The 17,831-nt window shown below is 40.7% G+C and overlaps 2 protein-coding genes across 8 annotated transcripts in view; both read right to left on the bottom strand.

Moving 5' to 3' along the window:
• Positions 1-2,888, bottom strand: part of LOC124297922 (LIM/homeobox protein Awh-like) — a 28,292-nt gene extending 25,404 nt beyond the window's left edge. Inside the window, exons 1-2 of the mRNA XM_046749334.1 lie at positions 2,265-2,888; positions 1,799-1,930 (exon numbers count right to left, since the gene is read on the bottom strand). The gene's annotated coding sequence lies outside the window, so the exon portion shown is untranslated. The remainder of the gene's footprint in view (positions 1-1,798; positions 1,931-2,264) is intronic.
• A 10,412-nt stretch (positions 2,889-13,300) lies between these two features.
• LOC124298105 (serine/threonine-protein kinase tricornered) overlaps positions 13,301-17,831 on the bottom strand; it is a 117,012-nt gene continuing 112,481 nt past the window's right edge. For all 7 annotated transcript variants that reach the window (XM_046749713.1, XM_046749710.1, XM_046749712.1 and 4 more), the window contains 2 exons: positions 17,673-17,831; positions 13,301-17,556 (listed from right to left, as the gene is read on the bottom strand). In XM_046749713.1, coding sequence (XP_046605669.1) covers positions 17,441-17,556; positions 17,673-17,831 — 275 coding nt within the window. In that variant the 3' untranslated portion in view covers positions 13,301-17,440. The remainder of the gene's footprint in view (positions 17,557-17,672) is intronic.

Below are 17,831 nucleotides of genomic sequence, written 5' to 3'. Positions count from 1 at the left end.
TTTGCCACGAAGTTTTTAAGCACCGCGTCAGCTCACGCACAAGTGGCAGCGTTTCGTTTGATCCATGCTGAGGTAAAAATCGAATTTAAATATAATAATTACCTACAAGCTGTCGCAACGCGAACCTGCGATCCATCCATCCGCGTACTCGATCTTCTCGAAGGTTCGTTTTAAAATCGATTCGATTAACCTAACATCACTAAGCCCATCAGGCGTTAATTATTTTAATTATTGAATATATAATACCGCGTCTATCGCCCCGCCCCACCCCAGAAATAAACGATAGGTGGGTACCTACTGGCTAAGCTAGATCGTGAAAGGGTGGCCTAGGCGTCGTTAATCTCGCGCATCGATAAACGGCCTCATCGGTGTCATGTTCCATCTAATACCTTATATTCCCAATTTCGTTCGTGTACGAGAGGATGGTTTCGCCACGCCATCGAGGATGAGACGATGAGATGCTCGGCCTCGCGGATCATTTGAATTTTAATGCGGCAATTAAAATATGTTAAACAGCTTCTTAATACCGACGTGACGCGGGCCCCGCAGTATTTTATATTTAACGTGAAACCGTAACTCGGTCCGTCGGCGGTGCTGCCGGTGGTGCAGTTATTATATCTCTTCGATTCGTAATTTATCGTCGACGTCCGCAGGTTACTGGCTGCGGGAATCCGGACAGCGTTCCTCTTCGACGGTTCGATACCGCTGCAGCATCTCTCTCGGACCTCATCGCCCGCTGCTTCGGCCGCGGTAGCCCCCGTTTCGAATAACACGCGAACGATATTCTCCAACTCCTCGGAGTTTCGGACCCCCGGGATCCTTCCCAGGGATGCGGGATTGGAGCAAAGACGCGACTCTTGGTGGGCAACGACGGAGTCTTCGCCCTGAGAAAAGCTACAGAGGTAACGCAGCCTGATCAAACCTCCCGATGTCACGCATGACTCAAAAGTTTTCTCCTTTCTAAGAGAGAAACTGCACCGCGTCCTCCGCCGCGTTGCGTGACAAAAAGATCCTTACGGACAAAGGATTAGTCACCACGCTTGCAGCCTCCGCGTCAGGGTTTGTTTGCGCGTCGTCTGGGTCCTCTTCCCTCGGGATTAGCATCCTCCGCGTCTTAGAGCCGTGAGAAGATTTATTCTCTTCTTTTTTTTTTGTATTTTATTAATTATAACATAACTTTGCCTCCGCCTCTGGAATAATAAACGTATATCCAGTATAGGAAACGATTTTTAATGAGAGCTCTGCTTTCGTATCTCGAATAGATCGTTCTCGCACGCGTGTCAATCTTTGCGGTGAGTTAGTCATCCGCGTTGAGAGATGTGAAGTACAAGAATTTCTTTGCGTCAGACGCTGTACTGAGAAAAATTTCATTTGTTACCGTAACTAGAAAAACTCAGTAAAACACGTATCGTTAAAAAAACTGTTTGAATATTGTTGGAATAACGAAATACGAGTTACGCGTAACCATTTCGCGCTACTGCCGATTCTTTTTTGGTTATTGCAACGCAAAATCAGTTTCTAAGATTTACTCTACTTTTTTAGTTAAACAAGACTTTGACGTCAATTTATCGTTGCACAAGCGTTAAACTTGCGCAACGGTTACAAGAAAAATATAGCAACAGTGATCGTAATGAGAAAGAATAGTAATGGGTACTAGACTTTCCGGTAACAGCTAGAAAACTAATTTTCATTTTCTACCTAGAACTATATTATTCGATTATGGTAAAAAATGAAAATAGTTAAGGACTGACCGGTAACAGGAACTAAAAATTTCTCTACGGTGTATTTTCATACTTACGATATTACGGGAAACGTTTTGATGGGATGCTATACAGTTTTAGTTGCGGCGAAACTCGTAATGTTCCTTCCGTATTCCTGATTTGTTTATTTACCGTAATCAATGACAGGTTGGAGTTGCGAGATGATGAGTCTGTAAAAGTGCAACGCAAGTAGTTAGTGTGGTTCTATGTGAAATTGACTCCTATAAAAGCCATAAGCCAATCAAGCTCAGGCCCTACAATTATCGTTAGTAGAAACAGCGATTGCCTGAAGGGTGTATATATAAAGGTAGGTTTAGAGGTTGAAAATTGCAGAAGCAATGGCCCCGAAGCACGGTATGCCACGTGCAAAAACACGACGTACGCGATCCGTAATATTCCTCCGAGATATCAAGTTTAATAGTGTTTAATAGTAGGTGGAGGCCTCTCTTCGGAGCACGCGGAACATTCTGAGGTGTTATTAGTGTATTTCACGTGAACATTTACGAGCAAAAAATTCTGCCGCTTTTTATAGATATTCTTGGTACAATTTTCTCTTTCGTTCTTTCTTTCGTTCCATCCTTCCTTCCTTCCTTCCTTCTTCTCCTTTTCTTCATTCTCTTCTGCACAGCTTGCAGTCGTTTGCATAGTTGATTGCAAATCACACACCGTGCAAAAACGCCCGAACCGTTCTACACGAAGGAGATTATTATACACCGCGTCGAGGTATGTACAACAAGTATTATATAACGTCACGAGTATGGGTGAAATTAAAATTACCCCAAAGTGAACGAAACATTTGTAACATATAATCGTTGGGCTTATTGATCTGGTTGCGTGATTGGACATTTTTCGCATCGTCTTGCCAGCCGATCCATTGGCATTCGACAGTTTCGTTAAAACTTGGAGAAATTCACGATCGCGGTTTTTTCAGCTTATATATGACAGCGGACTACGGGCGAAGAAATATTTGAGCATTCGAGAATGAAGATGCAGCGAGGGGCGAGGGATGAATCGAGGGTAGCTTGGGAGGGAAAGATATCGGGAGAACCAAGGCGTCGTCACAAGCGGCAATCACTGGGCTTAAGTGAGAAGCGGTAACCCAATCAACCCTTAACAACCAGATCCGCCTTGGGACATGCTCCGCGGAGCAACTAAACTCGTAAACTTGAAGAGTCGAGCTCAAAGGAAACTCAGTCGCTTACGCGCTTCTGATTTTTTAATTCTATTTTCTGGTATATATCGTTGATTGCGCATCCAACTGCGGGGATAGTCGACAATTTTTTCGAGGGTTCCCATTGCCACGGTAATTCCGATTTTAGGGTGTGCGGAGTCAGCGCGAACGGGGGAGAAAAATATATTTACAAAATCCGGGCTCGACGCAAAATTTTATACAATTCGATACCGTCTTCGGAAACTTTCTTTCGATGCGAAACCTCGGCGACGCGTTTCTTTTTTCTTGCGTGTAGTTTTTTTCCTCCGATAATATATCGTTTTTTGAACGAATCTTTAAAAACGAATGGACAAAACAGGGTTTTCGAGAGAAAAAAAGGAACGAAACGTGTCTCCGGTTGTATACCGTGACTTCGAGCGATATACTGCGCACCCTTTTAAATTCTCGCGAGACGCGATACAGGATTTAAAGTTGGAAATTTCGAAAGAGCATGGGTACCTCTATATGGTTGGACGCACGTAGGTGCGCGTACACAATCCCGTTGTACTTTTTCGATTCATAGTTCATATATCAACCGCTTAGGAGAGGCGGCGACACACAAATACCAGCGGTATATCAAAGCCACGCAGTGCGCAGTCCATAGATAAAATATATTAACCCCCTGCGCCCGGGCAGCCGCGCGTAGGTTTCAAGATTTTGGGGACACTTCGTGAAATGACTTATGGTCGGCGGCGTGCTTTAAGATGCCTCGCCTCGCCTCGGCTCGCTTCGCCGTAACTTTCCTCTCCTTTCCTTTCCATATACCTACCTTGCTTTTCCTTTACTTCCATATCGTTACCTTACACATCGAACCCTTCGGGATTAAACCCCTCAATGCCCCGTGCGAAGCTGATATCTTTCACCTGGATCGGAGGAAAGTTTGTTGTTTGTAGCTCGCACGCAAGCATATATACGTATATTATATAATAATACAAGTTCTGTTGTACATGTTTGAAAACTGTAAGTCAGGATCCGAGGTCGTATAGAATTTGTTCATTGTGCGAGAGCATCGCTGACATCCGTATGTTCGTCCAAATGCTTGAAGGATTCACGATTCCTTCACATTCAAATTAGGATGATATACCATTCAGGGATATCTATACCTACTCCGTTTCGGAACGTAACGACCGGATAATAACAGTAACAATTCGGAAAATTGGTATTACTAAGCTGTCATCTAATTCTCAAATGGCCGGAACGTTTTCATTTCCGTCCAAATATACCTGCGAAGGTCCGGAATACCTTTTCTACGAAAGTTTGAGGTTGACCGCATATATAAATGTCTCGGCTTTTCTTTCAATTTTACAGTACCTTCTACGGCACGAGCAGTTAAAACCGTAACAACTAACAATCCGATTCCGGCAATCCAGGTTCAGTCGAATGTATTCTTTTCAGAAATTCGTGTAGTAGAAAAATGAAAATTAATATGTATCAGATCTAGGGAAATTTGAAGTTTGTAAAATCTTTTGCGATTTATAAATGACTGTCATTTACGGGGAGTACAAACAGGATTAGCAGAGCCTGCCACTAACGATCAAGACTGCCTGAAACTGGAAAGAACGGCGAAGCACTCAATAAGGATCTAACAAGTGCAAACAATAGGATCGGTTCAGCCCGCACAAACATCTGTGCGAGTGTTGGTCGCCATTGCAGCTCATTTACGCGCTGCATTTCCGTCTCTACACTTATTATTAGACCCTGCAGTTTTTGGTTGAAGCTACAGATATATAAAAGTTGGGGTCATTGGTGGACAAGGTCCAGAGGGATGTTGGCAATTCGCAGGGTTTTCGTTGAGATTCGATCTGCGGAGCAGGGTGAAAGGACGCCTGCGAGATAATCCAATAACTGAGCTGACTACCGCCCTTGCTCCGTCTTGCCCTTTTCCCTTTTGGGCTTTGCTTTTCGCGGTGCGGCGTTCCCTTGAACCCCTCGTTACAATTCATTACATTATATTAGACTACATTATACTTCAGCCCTCCAAACAACGCCATGAACAACCTTCTTTTACACAGCCCGAAACGCCAGTTACGCCCAGTTTTCCGTTCTATTTTGCCATCCAATATTGTTTTGAGCGTGCGTCAAACTTTGTTCGCCTCTGTTATTGGGGACAAAAATAATTTTACATTACAGCTGCAGGGGTGCATATATCTCCGGTCTTCGGTTCCAACTATTTGAAACCTTATTAGAGATTCCGATCCCAATACTGAATTCGTAAAATTTCAATTTTTCGCAAAATCCAAAAAGAAAAGCTTTCGACCCTTAAGCATCCGTCAAGTATTCTTTCCCCGGCGCGGCCCCCACTGAAAATTCTTTTCTTCTCATCTGATCCCGAATGTCAGTCTGATATGTATTAACTGCGCACACGTTACACATGCCTCTACGACGCATTATACGCGCAGAGCATCGTGGATGATTTACACTCGCGTAGGAGCTAGCCTATAAATAATAGGACAGAGTATAAGTTTAATATTCAGTAGCTTCTAATTTACAAGAAGTTATTAAATAAGGGCCTCGGGCTATTGACGGATCGTAATACCGATTTTCTTGGTGAACATTTGTCTTTTTTCAAAGAACATTTGTCCGGGGGCCGTAGTATGTAGTTAATATTCATTCGAATGGTAATCCACTTGTCGTTTAATTAATCCTTTAATTTTCTACAATTATAATCAAATATTTCTATCGTCGTCAAATAACACTCGATCACCACCAACTATAAAATTACAACACCGATCTTATTGTTAATAAATTCTCAACCCGATTTCTAGACTCTCGCCACCCCGACGATTATCATTGCAGTTAAACCGCGCAGTGACGCGTAACGTGAGAAAGTGACGACGTATCGTTGACTCAGCTCACAATCAGTGAACATTGCTCTGCGAGCGGTGCGCCCGATCATGCCTGCGGCCATTCCGAACGATCTCCTCACTACGATAACTATACCTATGTATGCAAAGCACCGCGGAGAGGCACGTGGTTGCATTATTTCCTATTTTTTCATGTGTGCACAGATTGGTTCGCTCGAGAGAACAAATCGGAACGCGTGCCGCAGATTTGGGGTAAGCTTAACCGTCCATATATATGTATAGATGTTCAATACCGTACGTAAAGTCCGGCATGTATGGGGGTATTGGGTGCTGTACATGGTACAGAAAGTACATTGTGCCTATGCTGTGGTGAAGAAAATTGAGGAGAAAAAGATTTTAAGGAAACTTTTACGCCAATTGTTACATGCATGTCAAATTCAGTACACCCGTGGTGAAATCAAAAACAAAGAAGGAAAAAATCAAAGAACATCTTTAGTACTTAATCTATCAAAAATGTGTTAGCTGTAGGTATCATTTAGAATTTATGCACGATAGAAATGAACATAGCATACAGTGCTGACTGTACGGAGAAATTTCTTGATATAATTTTCAGTGAGTAATACTCAGAAATGGCCACTTCACACATTGCTGTAGCGTGCTTCGATTCATCACAGTATTACTCGAAGAAGTGTTAATCATTTTTACACATTCTTTAACAAGCACAAGTAATCAAAGATAAAAAAATAACATCAGAGTATAATTTCATTGGTACGTCTAGAATTTTTCCCTCTTATATTTCCCGAAGGGTTGAAAAATACTGCATACAAATATATATGTACCAAAATACATGAAAATATTCCAGACTTTTGAGCTAGTATGTAAATTTGACTTACCTACCCTTGTACAACATCGAAGGTATCGTATGCTCAGGATCCTTGGTGCACGTAGTGATCATTAATCAACGTTCCAAACACACCGAAACGTTGATCAGTTATCCTTAGAGACGTGTACGTATGTACAAACATAACGAGATTGCGTGTCAGTGGAAAGCCTAGCCTTTCGCGCCTTCCTACACCGTGCATCTATAATCTAGGAACCCGGCGTCCGAAACTGCGAGAAGTGGAAACGTGCGAGTAGACGAGCCAGGTACACTATACGTAACGTTAACTGATTGTGAGCTCCGCCTGTAAGGTGTGTCTATAGGCATATGATGGGTGTGTGTAAATAGAGATGTACACACGCACGCCTGTAACGTGTGTTCAGCCGAGTCCCTTCACCCCTAGTTGTTCCCGATGCTCTGAGGTGTTGAAGGAGGGCTCGCGACTAGCGTGAAAATCGCGCCCCTGATCACGCGTGACGAGCATCCCACACGCTAGTTTCCATTCCTCCATCCACCGAGACCATCCATCCCCACTCACTCATCTAGCCGGAGTAGTAAGATATCCCGTATACATACAAATTCAGGATAGAGATCGTACAATGTATCTACGATATTGTTGTGGTTTCACGATTTGAATAAATCAGCATCCGTATGCGGGGATGGGATAAAAGGGTCGTTCTACGCTCCGGTGGAAAAGAAAATATGCAGGGTATGAAGAAAAAAAAGGAAAAAATAAAAAAAAACACGAGAAAAATTACCGGCAATCGACAGTAAAGTGATCGAAAAACTGGGACCCTCTATCAACAGGATTATGCTCCGGTATGTAAAGATCGAATAGAAATAACGAGTGACTGTAGCCGGGCTTATACGTATAAGCAGATATCGCAAGTTGCATCGCACAGTGTTTCGCCACGTGTCGCACACGTCGTGAATAAAACGCTCGAGTATAGTCAATTTCTCGGGGACACGTGTCCGTCTCTATGGATCCTGTACAGACACAATATGGTGCGAGGCGACGTGTCGCTGTGGCGATGCCGCGGTTGGAGGGTGCAGGGTGTTGCACAGGGTGAAATAGGAACGTAACGCCCACGCGAAAATAACTGTTGCAGTTCCCCGCCCCAGCCTCGCACCGATATTGTAACAAGCAACCCTTACTGACTCGGTCCAGACTCACCCGGCTCCGGTTGGGGTTGCACAATCGCGGCCTGATTGATAATTTATACGGTGCGTACAGGTTATTTGATTATCTGTCCCCTACTCGCACCTCCATCCCCCCCGCGCTCTACACCCACGCTTCTCTTTTCTGCAGGTCTTTTGTTGACGGGGAGGATGAGAGAGAGAGCGAGAGAGAGAGAAAAAGGGAGGATAAAGTTGGCGGAACCGGACGACTCGCTAAAAACAATCGGGAACATCGCAACTCCCCTGGACACGTGTAACTGCGCGAATATCTTTCATCTACGAAGCTTCATTTGTGAATTGTAAATTGTTGAATTGGTTCAGTAAATGTCAACGCCTCGTTCAGTGGTCAAAGTTTGACCTAGGAAAAATTTGATCGCTTCTAAAAATGTCATAAGGCCTTATTCCAACAGAAGTTGATGTAAGCTTAAATAGAAAAATTGATCGAGAAAGCACAAGCAATCGATCGAATCAAAACATTGAACACAATATTGACCAAACGAGGAGACAAAATCATTTTTAACAATGTGAATGTCATTGAGAGAAATCTGTTCGTCGAATCCATCTACAACGTCTTGACAAGTAGGTACAATTTTTATCGAAACAATGATAAAACTAAGCAAAGGTGCCCACTGAAGCGTAACCAGGGATCATGGGGCGCCGGCGGGGATGAGGAAGAGAATGAGGAAATCGGGGTTGAATAGAGATGCGGGTTGGATCTATGCGGTGCAACGAGCAGCGATAAAATAGGGGCTGAACGCGTGATGACATAATTGGTATCATTCGAGATCTTCTTTTGAGGTCACCCTCCGGGCACGTATCCCTGGAACGCCCCGTTCTTTCCCCGTGCCTTTCACCCTTGCGGGACGCCTTTGCAACGCGGTGGTACATGCCCATAACGCATGTGCAACACGCGTGGTACAACCCACGCAATTCGCGACAGCTCGGACGCAGCTTGTCACAATGAAGACGAATCATTCGAATGAGCACAGGCGGGTTCGCTGCCGTAATGAATAATCGCACTAGCCACGGTAAATTCTGTTTGGGAGATACGAAAACAGAGCCGATTCAATCTAACGAGATGCTAGCCGTAACTAAAAAAGTAGCTTAAAGGATACAATTTGGATTGTAAGGCATCTCGAGTAAGTCGATACCATTTTTCACTGGACCACTCGTTAATTATGAAACGTAGTATCGAGCACTTGGGATCCGAGATCTCAATATTAAGGTTTAAATTGCAATATTGTGTTTTCGTTTTAATTATACCCGGCATTCTTCTTCTCTTTTATCCGGATATATTACAACTCCTTTGAACGTCATGTATTTTCAATTGAATAAACACAAAAGTGGTAGGAAGGAAGACCTACAGAATCCATTGCCTACTATTCCACTTGGGTTTCTTGTCAAAGTCGCGGTAACTTGTGGTTTGATCACCGAGTACCGAGGGCGAATGATTTCTGTTCTCCTTTTCTTCAAGAACTTTCTCGATGACCGACAATCCGATGTCGACGATCTCCTGCGACTTCTCCAACTCCGACATCGGCGGCTTCGCTTTGACGCCAGTCTTGATGAATTCGCACTTTGAACCCTCCTTGGCTGCTCGCGCCATGCTGGCAACTCTCAAGCCGATTGCTCGGCCCTTCATGTAAGCCTGCTCATGTCCGTCTATCCAGGATTCCGTCTTACCTTCGTTTTGCACCCTTTCCCGAGACAACGTGTTGTTCCGCTTGCGGCAACGAGTTGCGAATGCGTGGACGTTATACACGGCAGGGTCCATTATCGGTATCACATCATCTTTGTTGTACTTTTCATCGGAGACCAAAGACTCGGGAATTCCTTCACTGCTTTTGATAGCAGTAGGCTCCATTTGTTCCAACGTCGACGGTGTCGAGGAACTCCCTGCCGTCATGCCGACGTCCTTTTCCAATCTCTGCGACGTTCCTCCTTGACGAACAGATGATGGTACTTGTTTTTTGGCCCACGAACGATGCCCATATTTCGTCTCCCCAGAACGTGGGACTTGCGGTCCAACTGACGGAGAGATCGATGTATATCGAGTTAGCGGCCCTCTAACGAAACTTGCTGGTTTTGCTCTTTGCTCCTTGGTCTTGAGCACTCCCAAAGTACTCGACGATGATTCCGGTCTTGGTTTTGGGCTCAAGGTAACCGGCGAATCCCCGAATATCGTATTTAACTCTATTTCTTCATCCTCTTCCGCCACAACCTCGGATACGGGAAGAGTAGCCGATTCTTTTCCGGTCTTCGGTGCAGTAGGTTCGGGAATCTTGGAATTTAAAACCACTTGTACTCGGTTTGAAAACCTGCTCAGCCTTTCCGTGAGCTCGCTGCTCAACATTTCAGAGGAATTATCCGAGCGTCTGGTATCTTCATTATGCTTTTCCTCGTGCAGTTGGGATTCGTTCGTAAGCTTGGGCATGATCATGGGGGAACTGGGCTTGGGAAGTTTCGTTCTAAAACTGAAGGTTCTGTTCTTGGGGTCGCTTTCATGTGCTGTACTAGTATGAAATTTTGGTGAGGGTCGAGCCGATGGTTTTTCAGAACATTTATCAGACCGTTTACTCAGTGACTTGTCATCTGAAGCAGTGGCCGATATTTTCGAAACCGTTCTTTCCTTGGTTTTAGTAACCTGATCGTCAGGTTGCTTTTCCGGCTTAGTTTCAGCAGATCTTACTAACTGCGCTGCTTTTCCGGCGATAAATGAATTTCTGTTTATCCGAGGTAGCGGCGCTTTGCTTAGAGCACTGGACTTCGACTTCTCTGAAGACGCTGCAATTGTAACCGTTGTCTTTACAACTCCCGTGGTGTTGAACTTTGACCCACGATTACTACAAGATACTTTTGACCTCGCTTGACCTTTAGGGTTACAGTCTCTTTGGTTCCCAGACTGAGAGTCTTTCGATGTCTCTGGATCGTTATTTCGAAATTCCTGATCACTACCCGTCATGATTTCCGTCTTGGGTACTTCTTCGCCGGGATTAATCCTTTCCTTTGCATTCTGACCGTTGAGGAGAACTTTCACACCTCTGGAACACGTTGGAAGCCTCGACTTGTTAACACCTCGAGAATAAGACGAAAATTCTGAGATCTTGGAGATTTCTAGCTGCCTCGAGCAATTCGACAGACTGTCTTTATCGACAGCTCGATTAACGCACTTCTTCGTTCCATTGTGGAGCGATACCTCGGATGGCACTTTCAATTGCTTCGTCGGCGGGATGGTTTGAGATCTTGTTCCAGATTTCGTTAAGCTCGTTTTGGGTTTTCTTTCAATTGTGCTGGAAATCGTTGATCTAGTTTTTGGCTCCAGTGTAGAAGAAGTAATGTCCGAAGGTGATTTTATTGATGTCCTGTTACTTTCACTGTAGTTCACAGACATCCATGTTCGTGTAGAGCCTGATTTTGCCTTCTGTTGGTCTTTACAAACTTCCAGGGTTTTTCTTTCATAACTCGGGTTGCGTGAGTCCTTAGTGTCGCCATTTTTTAAAACACTTTCGTTCTTCTTCACCTTTGTTGAACTCCATGGAACCGGTTTACTTCGCTTTTGCGACTTGCATGCCGGGGTGATCTACAAGAAAATGTTTCGCATTATATGACTCAACTATGTCACGGTAGTACGAGTTATCGTTGAGATGATATTCGAGACATATGAACATTGTACTACTGACGTTTTCTCTTTGATTTTCCTGTCCGCCAGAAGGATTTGTAGTTTTTTCGACCTTAGTTTGACATCGAGGTAGCTGCGAAACGTTAGAAGGCTTTCGAGCATGCGGAATGATCTTTTGTGTCGAGTCACTACGTCCGGAGATCACATCTTGTTCTTTGGCAACTTTTAATCCAATTCCAGATGTGCGGGCGTCACAGCCGGTATCAAATAATTCAACGATTTTTCCACCGGTAGAATATTTCTCTGAACCATCACCCAGATCGTCAACGAAGAAGAACAAAGGATTCTGGCTGAACGCATTCATTTTGTAAGTCAATCACGATCAAACGCTTTTCTGTGAATTATTTCTTGACGTTAATACTGAGGAGGACTGATCAATATTTGCCGTTTAATCGTTCCAGGATTTTTCGAGACTTCTTTCACAGGCTGAGAAGGGTTAGGTGCGATGAAACAAGGGACTGCGATCTTGTTACACGCCTCGTATATTGCACGTTTTAATTTTCGCGTCATTGCAAATATTTCTGTGATTGTAATGGATGTATGATTTTGCATTAACAGGAATTTTGGGATAGAAAAATCTGTGCCAAAAGTTATCACATCGCTACGGCATCTTGCATGGGGTGCATTTGAATATATACGTACCTATATGTATGACATATGGTAATGTACTAGACTTTTGTTTTTGAAACTGCACCCCCTATAGTTCATCGTCGTAGTGCAACCTAAAACAGAATCATAATAATTTCGGTTATCGGAGATTACACAGATTGTAAAGTTGTTTTTTTTTTTGTTTTTTTTTTCAATAAAATCTGATCACGAAGTATAGGAAGCGCAGTTACCGTAGCCAGTATCAGCGCACACGTAATTATCAACTGTAGTCATTCCTACGCGATGAGTCGAGTTGCCAATGATACTCTTCAAGGGAAGTCGGTAGAGTAGAATATCAGAATGGTAAGGATCCATATGCCGTCTGTGCGTGGCTTGTTACCTGATGTTGTTACCAAACGGACTGAAAATTAGACAAGTATTAGAAGATGATGTCCTTTTGATAAATATAAATAATTGTGCACGACAGGTGTCTGGCAATTTTGATATTTAATTGGAAATAGATAAACTATTGACAGATGGTGACGTTTAAAGGCTTTCCATCAATGTATAACGCTGAACGCGTTTTGAGCGTTGTAACATTTATGGGACAGAAGAGATATTAAATGTATCGGATTCTATCTCAATGCAATTGAGGCTGGAAATGGGTAATCATTTGCGTAAACCCAGAATCAGTTCTTCGATCGAGATCTACTGTTGAAGATGATAGACAATGTCGTACAGTAAATTTTCGGTTAACAAATTTCATTATTTATTTACAATGCAGTATACACGGCTTCCGTGATACCAGAGTATTAGTCGCATACCTTCGAAACTTAGTTCTGAAAGCTGCTTGTTTAGCGTTGTAATTTTGTAGAGAGCGCTACAAAATTAGACATGAAAAACCTTACGTTGCTTATGGTCAAACGTTAAACCCTACGCAATAATTACCAATATTCTTTTGATTCGATACCAAAGTCTTGATGTATTCATACATGCACACTAATGGGTAATTGAATCGTTAAGAGATGCACAAACAGGATAGAAGGGTGAAATCCGTAATGGTTAATGAAATGAACAGTATCTGCAAGAGTGGTAAAACCCAACCAAAAGGGATGCACGATTAAAATAAAAAACAATTTATTAACGACATAATTACAATAGTATATTTTTGCATATGGAAAGCAATTTTTTTTTCTTCTCTTTATACATTGGTTTCTCATAATGTTTTTTTTTTATTTTTTTTACTTCTTTCCTTCTTCAATAATAATATTAACTCTTTAATTTAATCACAAGCCTACTATGAAATTGTTGCATTCACTTGTCATTTTGCGTGTATGTGTGTGTTTTTATTCTTTGTGTGTTAATAAACAACTATTAAGAGATATTGGTTTACGAATAATTAATTTAAACCGCCGTTAATTAGAGACATGGCAACACCCGATTATCAAGTTCTCTTTATGAAATCGTTTTTCAAAACATACCTACGCGAAAAATTCAGTTTGTAATTGAATTGATATTCAAGATACGCCACAACGCCGGTCACCATGTATAATAACAAATCATTACATTTTTAATACAATCGTTACAATTTCTACTTAAAACTATTCAAATCCAGCTAACAAAAATCAACTAAATTACTGTACAAAATAAGGACAAGAAAAAAATTGGGTTCCACTCGTGTATTTGGGTTTACATAGTATTGTTGTCGGGACTGTCGGATTCAAAATTCAGCAATATTTTTGTACCAGTTTCCATTTTCTTTAGTTTTGTTTTATATAAATAACGGGAATAAAATTTGATTCACTTCATTTTGCCCGTGCACAGATCATTATTCAAACTGCAAATAAATATTGAAAGGTTGATTAAAAATTGCTTAACTAGTTGAATAACTTTGTATCACATGTTAAGAAGTTCGTTTTACACTGCTTAAAAGCTTCACGTGCAAAATTAGTAACGAGAGCAACTTCAAATCTGTGTTCGATAATTTTTAAATCTGGAAACTTTTACAAAATAAAGTCAATAGAAAATCTATTGCAGTTAGAATTTAAAATTGCCATTTTCACGTTCTCGTACGTTAATTTAATATTGAATAGTGTTTCTCAAAATTGGACCGAAGCGATCTGAATTTTGAATCTCAACTTGACGAACGTCACAAAAGTTTCGAACTCAAACAAGATATTCTATTAGAGATATTGAAACTGGGGATCCTGTATTTATAAACATCGTATTAATCGTGTCCTCCGATTAAAGAGACGCCGAACGCCGTTAGGAATAATAATTAAAATGAAAACTGAATCTAACTATAACAATAATAGCCAGAGTCAGCAAAGAGAGATCTATCATGGTGTTAAATTTAATAGTAGTAAATTAGTAAACTAATTATTATTAATATAATAATAAAAGAATGCGGCGAGGAGCGCGATTTTAATTGTCACATTGATATTTGTATGCTTATATAAATATGTGGTTGTACATAAATATGTGTATATATACATACATATATACATGCACATATATATGCGTGTAATGTATATACACATGTGTGCATAATCATACCGTACGTTTATGAACACACCTGTAAGATGATTTACGTGAAGCATTGTTTAGGTATGTTACGATGAATAATAATTGAACGATTGGATTATTAAACTGCTTAATATTGTTAATACGTAACATTTAGTCGATTCGTTATTATGTACAGTGTACACCAAGAAGAGTCATTGTATGTAATCTAGTTCCTTTTTATCTTGATATTACGTGTTTACGTAAACGTCTGATATAAATACATAGATTGCCAGTAGTACCTATATATTCAATAAATAAATAATGTTCACTGATTATAACCTACATGTATGTATGTTCAAAATTTCATTCCGCCATCATTTACGCTGTAATTCTCTTTTCACCTTAATCTCGAAAGTATTCGTATTCGTAATCATAATATTTATTCGTTACACTGCTTCCAGGGCACCAAAATTTGCTGTATTAAAGGCATCTTGTGGCTATTGTATTTAATTAAGAGAAAATTTTTACTTTTTTTTTTTAAATTACGTTGCAGCTATCATTTTTATTTGTATTTATGTCAAGTAATCGTTTCGATTTTTGTTTAGTTTTAAATTAATGGCATGGACGTTAGCATCTGTAATCAACAGCGAAATATCATTATTATAAATATGTATATGTATATGTATTAAATAGTTTATCAGCCGTTCATTTAACACATTGGCATATTCACATGTTCTTTTTCCACCCGTTAATATGTTCGCAGTAACTAACATCAAGCTTGCTACAAGGAGATTCTCAGAAGCAGGTAAGCACATTGCAATTTTTGAAGGTGAATGTGTTGAACAACAACCGATGTTTTGCACTACATAGATTTGGATTATAATTTATTTTGTTCAATGCAGAAAATATGTAGCTCTCTCTCATTTTATTTAATGTCAGATATCCTTTTTTATACATTTAAAATATTTACTTTATTCTAAGTATCCATTTTTTTTTTTTTTTTCCCCAACCACGCATACGCCGGAACTCGATAGTTTATGATTTATTGGACACACTATGCAATTCGTAACAAACTGATTTCTCATCCTAGTATTCATACGATGGTTAGCTATACGCAAACACCTCGTAAACTTATGCAGTATTGTCGATCAAACACCATTATTGATTATTACTGCCTGCTGTAATATAATAAACTTATTATTATTTATTATAAATATCATCTACTACTATTATGAGGTGCCCTGGATAGCAACAGCATCTTTGTTACGGTTGTACCGACTCATAAATGATAACATTCCGTGTTCGTTTTAAAAATACGTTCGGTAAAGCATATGTAAATATGCTATGCCGATGTGCTTGTTAAATTTTTGCAACTGCTTTTCTCACATTTTTATCTTCACCGTTCTTTTATTATCCAAAAACGTCTGTTTTCATCATAACCATGAATATTAATATTATTATCTCTTACTGTTATTGTTAATATTTATTGTTTCTCATTTATTTGGCTCGTCTAAACGTACTGATGTTGCGCCCCGTGTCACGTGTGTTAGGAACCTTATTAAGGCAGCGAAGGAGCCCTGAATTTATCATTTCTTTTCATCTTAACTGCTCACTTGTAAAGTTACTCATCTCGTTCTAAACTTCCGTCTTTTTTGTTAATTGAGAGATTAATTTTGTTTTTTATTTTCAAAACGAACATTGCCAAGTTCAAAGAGTTTCTATTCAATGAACAGGAATAAGAACCAAAATCATAGTTGCCTGAGAAACAATACTACAAGTCATTTTTAGCTCTATCTTTTATTGTGACCAAATTGTTATTTCGAAAATTGCTCATCTTGCTGCTGCTTGATGTTCATTCGCAGGTGTCTTAATTCTTCAGACCATCAACTATCAGCGTCGTAAAAATTATTTGTCAATAGAATAGCAACGATATATCGCATAATATCGTCAACTGATTCAAAACGCATCATATATTAGCAACGTACTAACGCGAGTTATATACATTTCTCGTACTAATGCGCACGCGTAACTTGCACACGAAGATTATACCAAGCTTAGTAAAAGTTGCAAAATCGAACTTTTCATAATTCAAATTTAAACATTTATCCGTGCATGTCTTTCAAGATTTTTTATTCAATAGGGAAAAGAAATAAAAGAGCGAGAAAAGCCGTGTTTGATAACTAGCAAGAAATCCAACAATTTTTTTTTTTTTTTTTTTTCCATTTAGACAAAACTTTTTGCCGCGATTGATAAACTTCTATCAAAAGTCAGCCGCTTTCGCCCGCGCATACCAATTGGAATTTTTCTCAATATCTCGTTAGTACGGTTGCGATTTGTAAATACCTTCCTTACTTTTGACGATATCCTACCCTAAATCATTGGGTTTTTAAATTCTTAGTATCCAATCCAGAAGTAACCCCAACGCATGCTCATAATCAGATCTTTTGTACTTAACGTCGTTCCTCGATATCCGAACAACTGTTTCATGTCTTCATTCCGATTAAATGAATAGCCTCATATTTCACGCCGACATATTAACCAGAAATCATCATCGTCATCATCATCGTTCATCTCTGTATTCTGCAGAGTCTCTGAAAATTTTCATTGCAGACCTCAGTTACAACCAAAGTCTATTATCCAAAGTGACGACTTTCACTCCCCTGTGAGGTGATGATAACGGTTATGACGGTGGTGGTGATGGTGGTGGTGGTGGTGGTGGTGATGGTGGTGATGGTGCTGAGGTGAATTGTGATTATGGTGCACCAGTACCGGATCAATCGATCCACCGCTTTGTGTTTGGTGGTTGACAGTCGAGCACGGGTTAATCGAGGCTTGCTATTTCTTGGTCGGGGTACCTCTCTGAGTCAGACCCTCGAATCGTTTGAAAGTGTAATTGATAAATACCCAGTCCTTGTATATCACCTCCCCATCTTGCGGCAGCGGTGCTGACGCTAAACACATTAGAAAGGTAATCAGTGAAAAATTTCTTTTCTTTCAAAGAAAAGTATATTTTAAGGAAAAGAAATGCCGAGATTTCATATTGCCAATCATTTTATTTTCTACTCACGTATTTCAAGCTTGACGTCAGGGAACTCGTCAAAGTTGGATGTATCATCGATCGACCTCACTTCTACTGGGATTGCTGCTGGTCTTTCTCGTATGTGTTCCCAGTCAACGCCTCGGAAAAATGGCGCAAGCTTTAATTCTTCTATGCCTCTTTGAGAGC

Source organism: Neodiprion virginianus, chromosome 2 (genome assembly GCF_021901495.1).
Source record: "Neodiprion virginianus isolate iyNeoVirg1 chromosome 2, iyNeoVirg1.1, whole genome shotgun sequence".
Lineage (NCBI taxonomy): Eukaryota > Metazoa > Arthropoda > Insecta > Hymenoptera > Diprionidae > Neodiprion > Neodiprion virginianus.
This window is presented reverse-complemented; position numbering and strand designations above follow the sequence as displayed.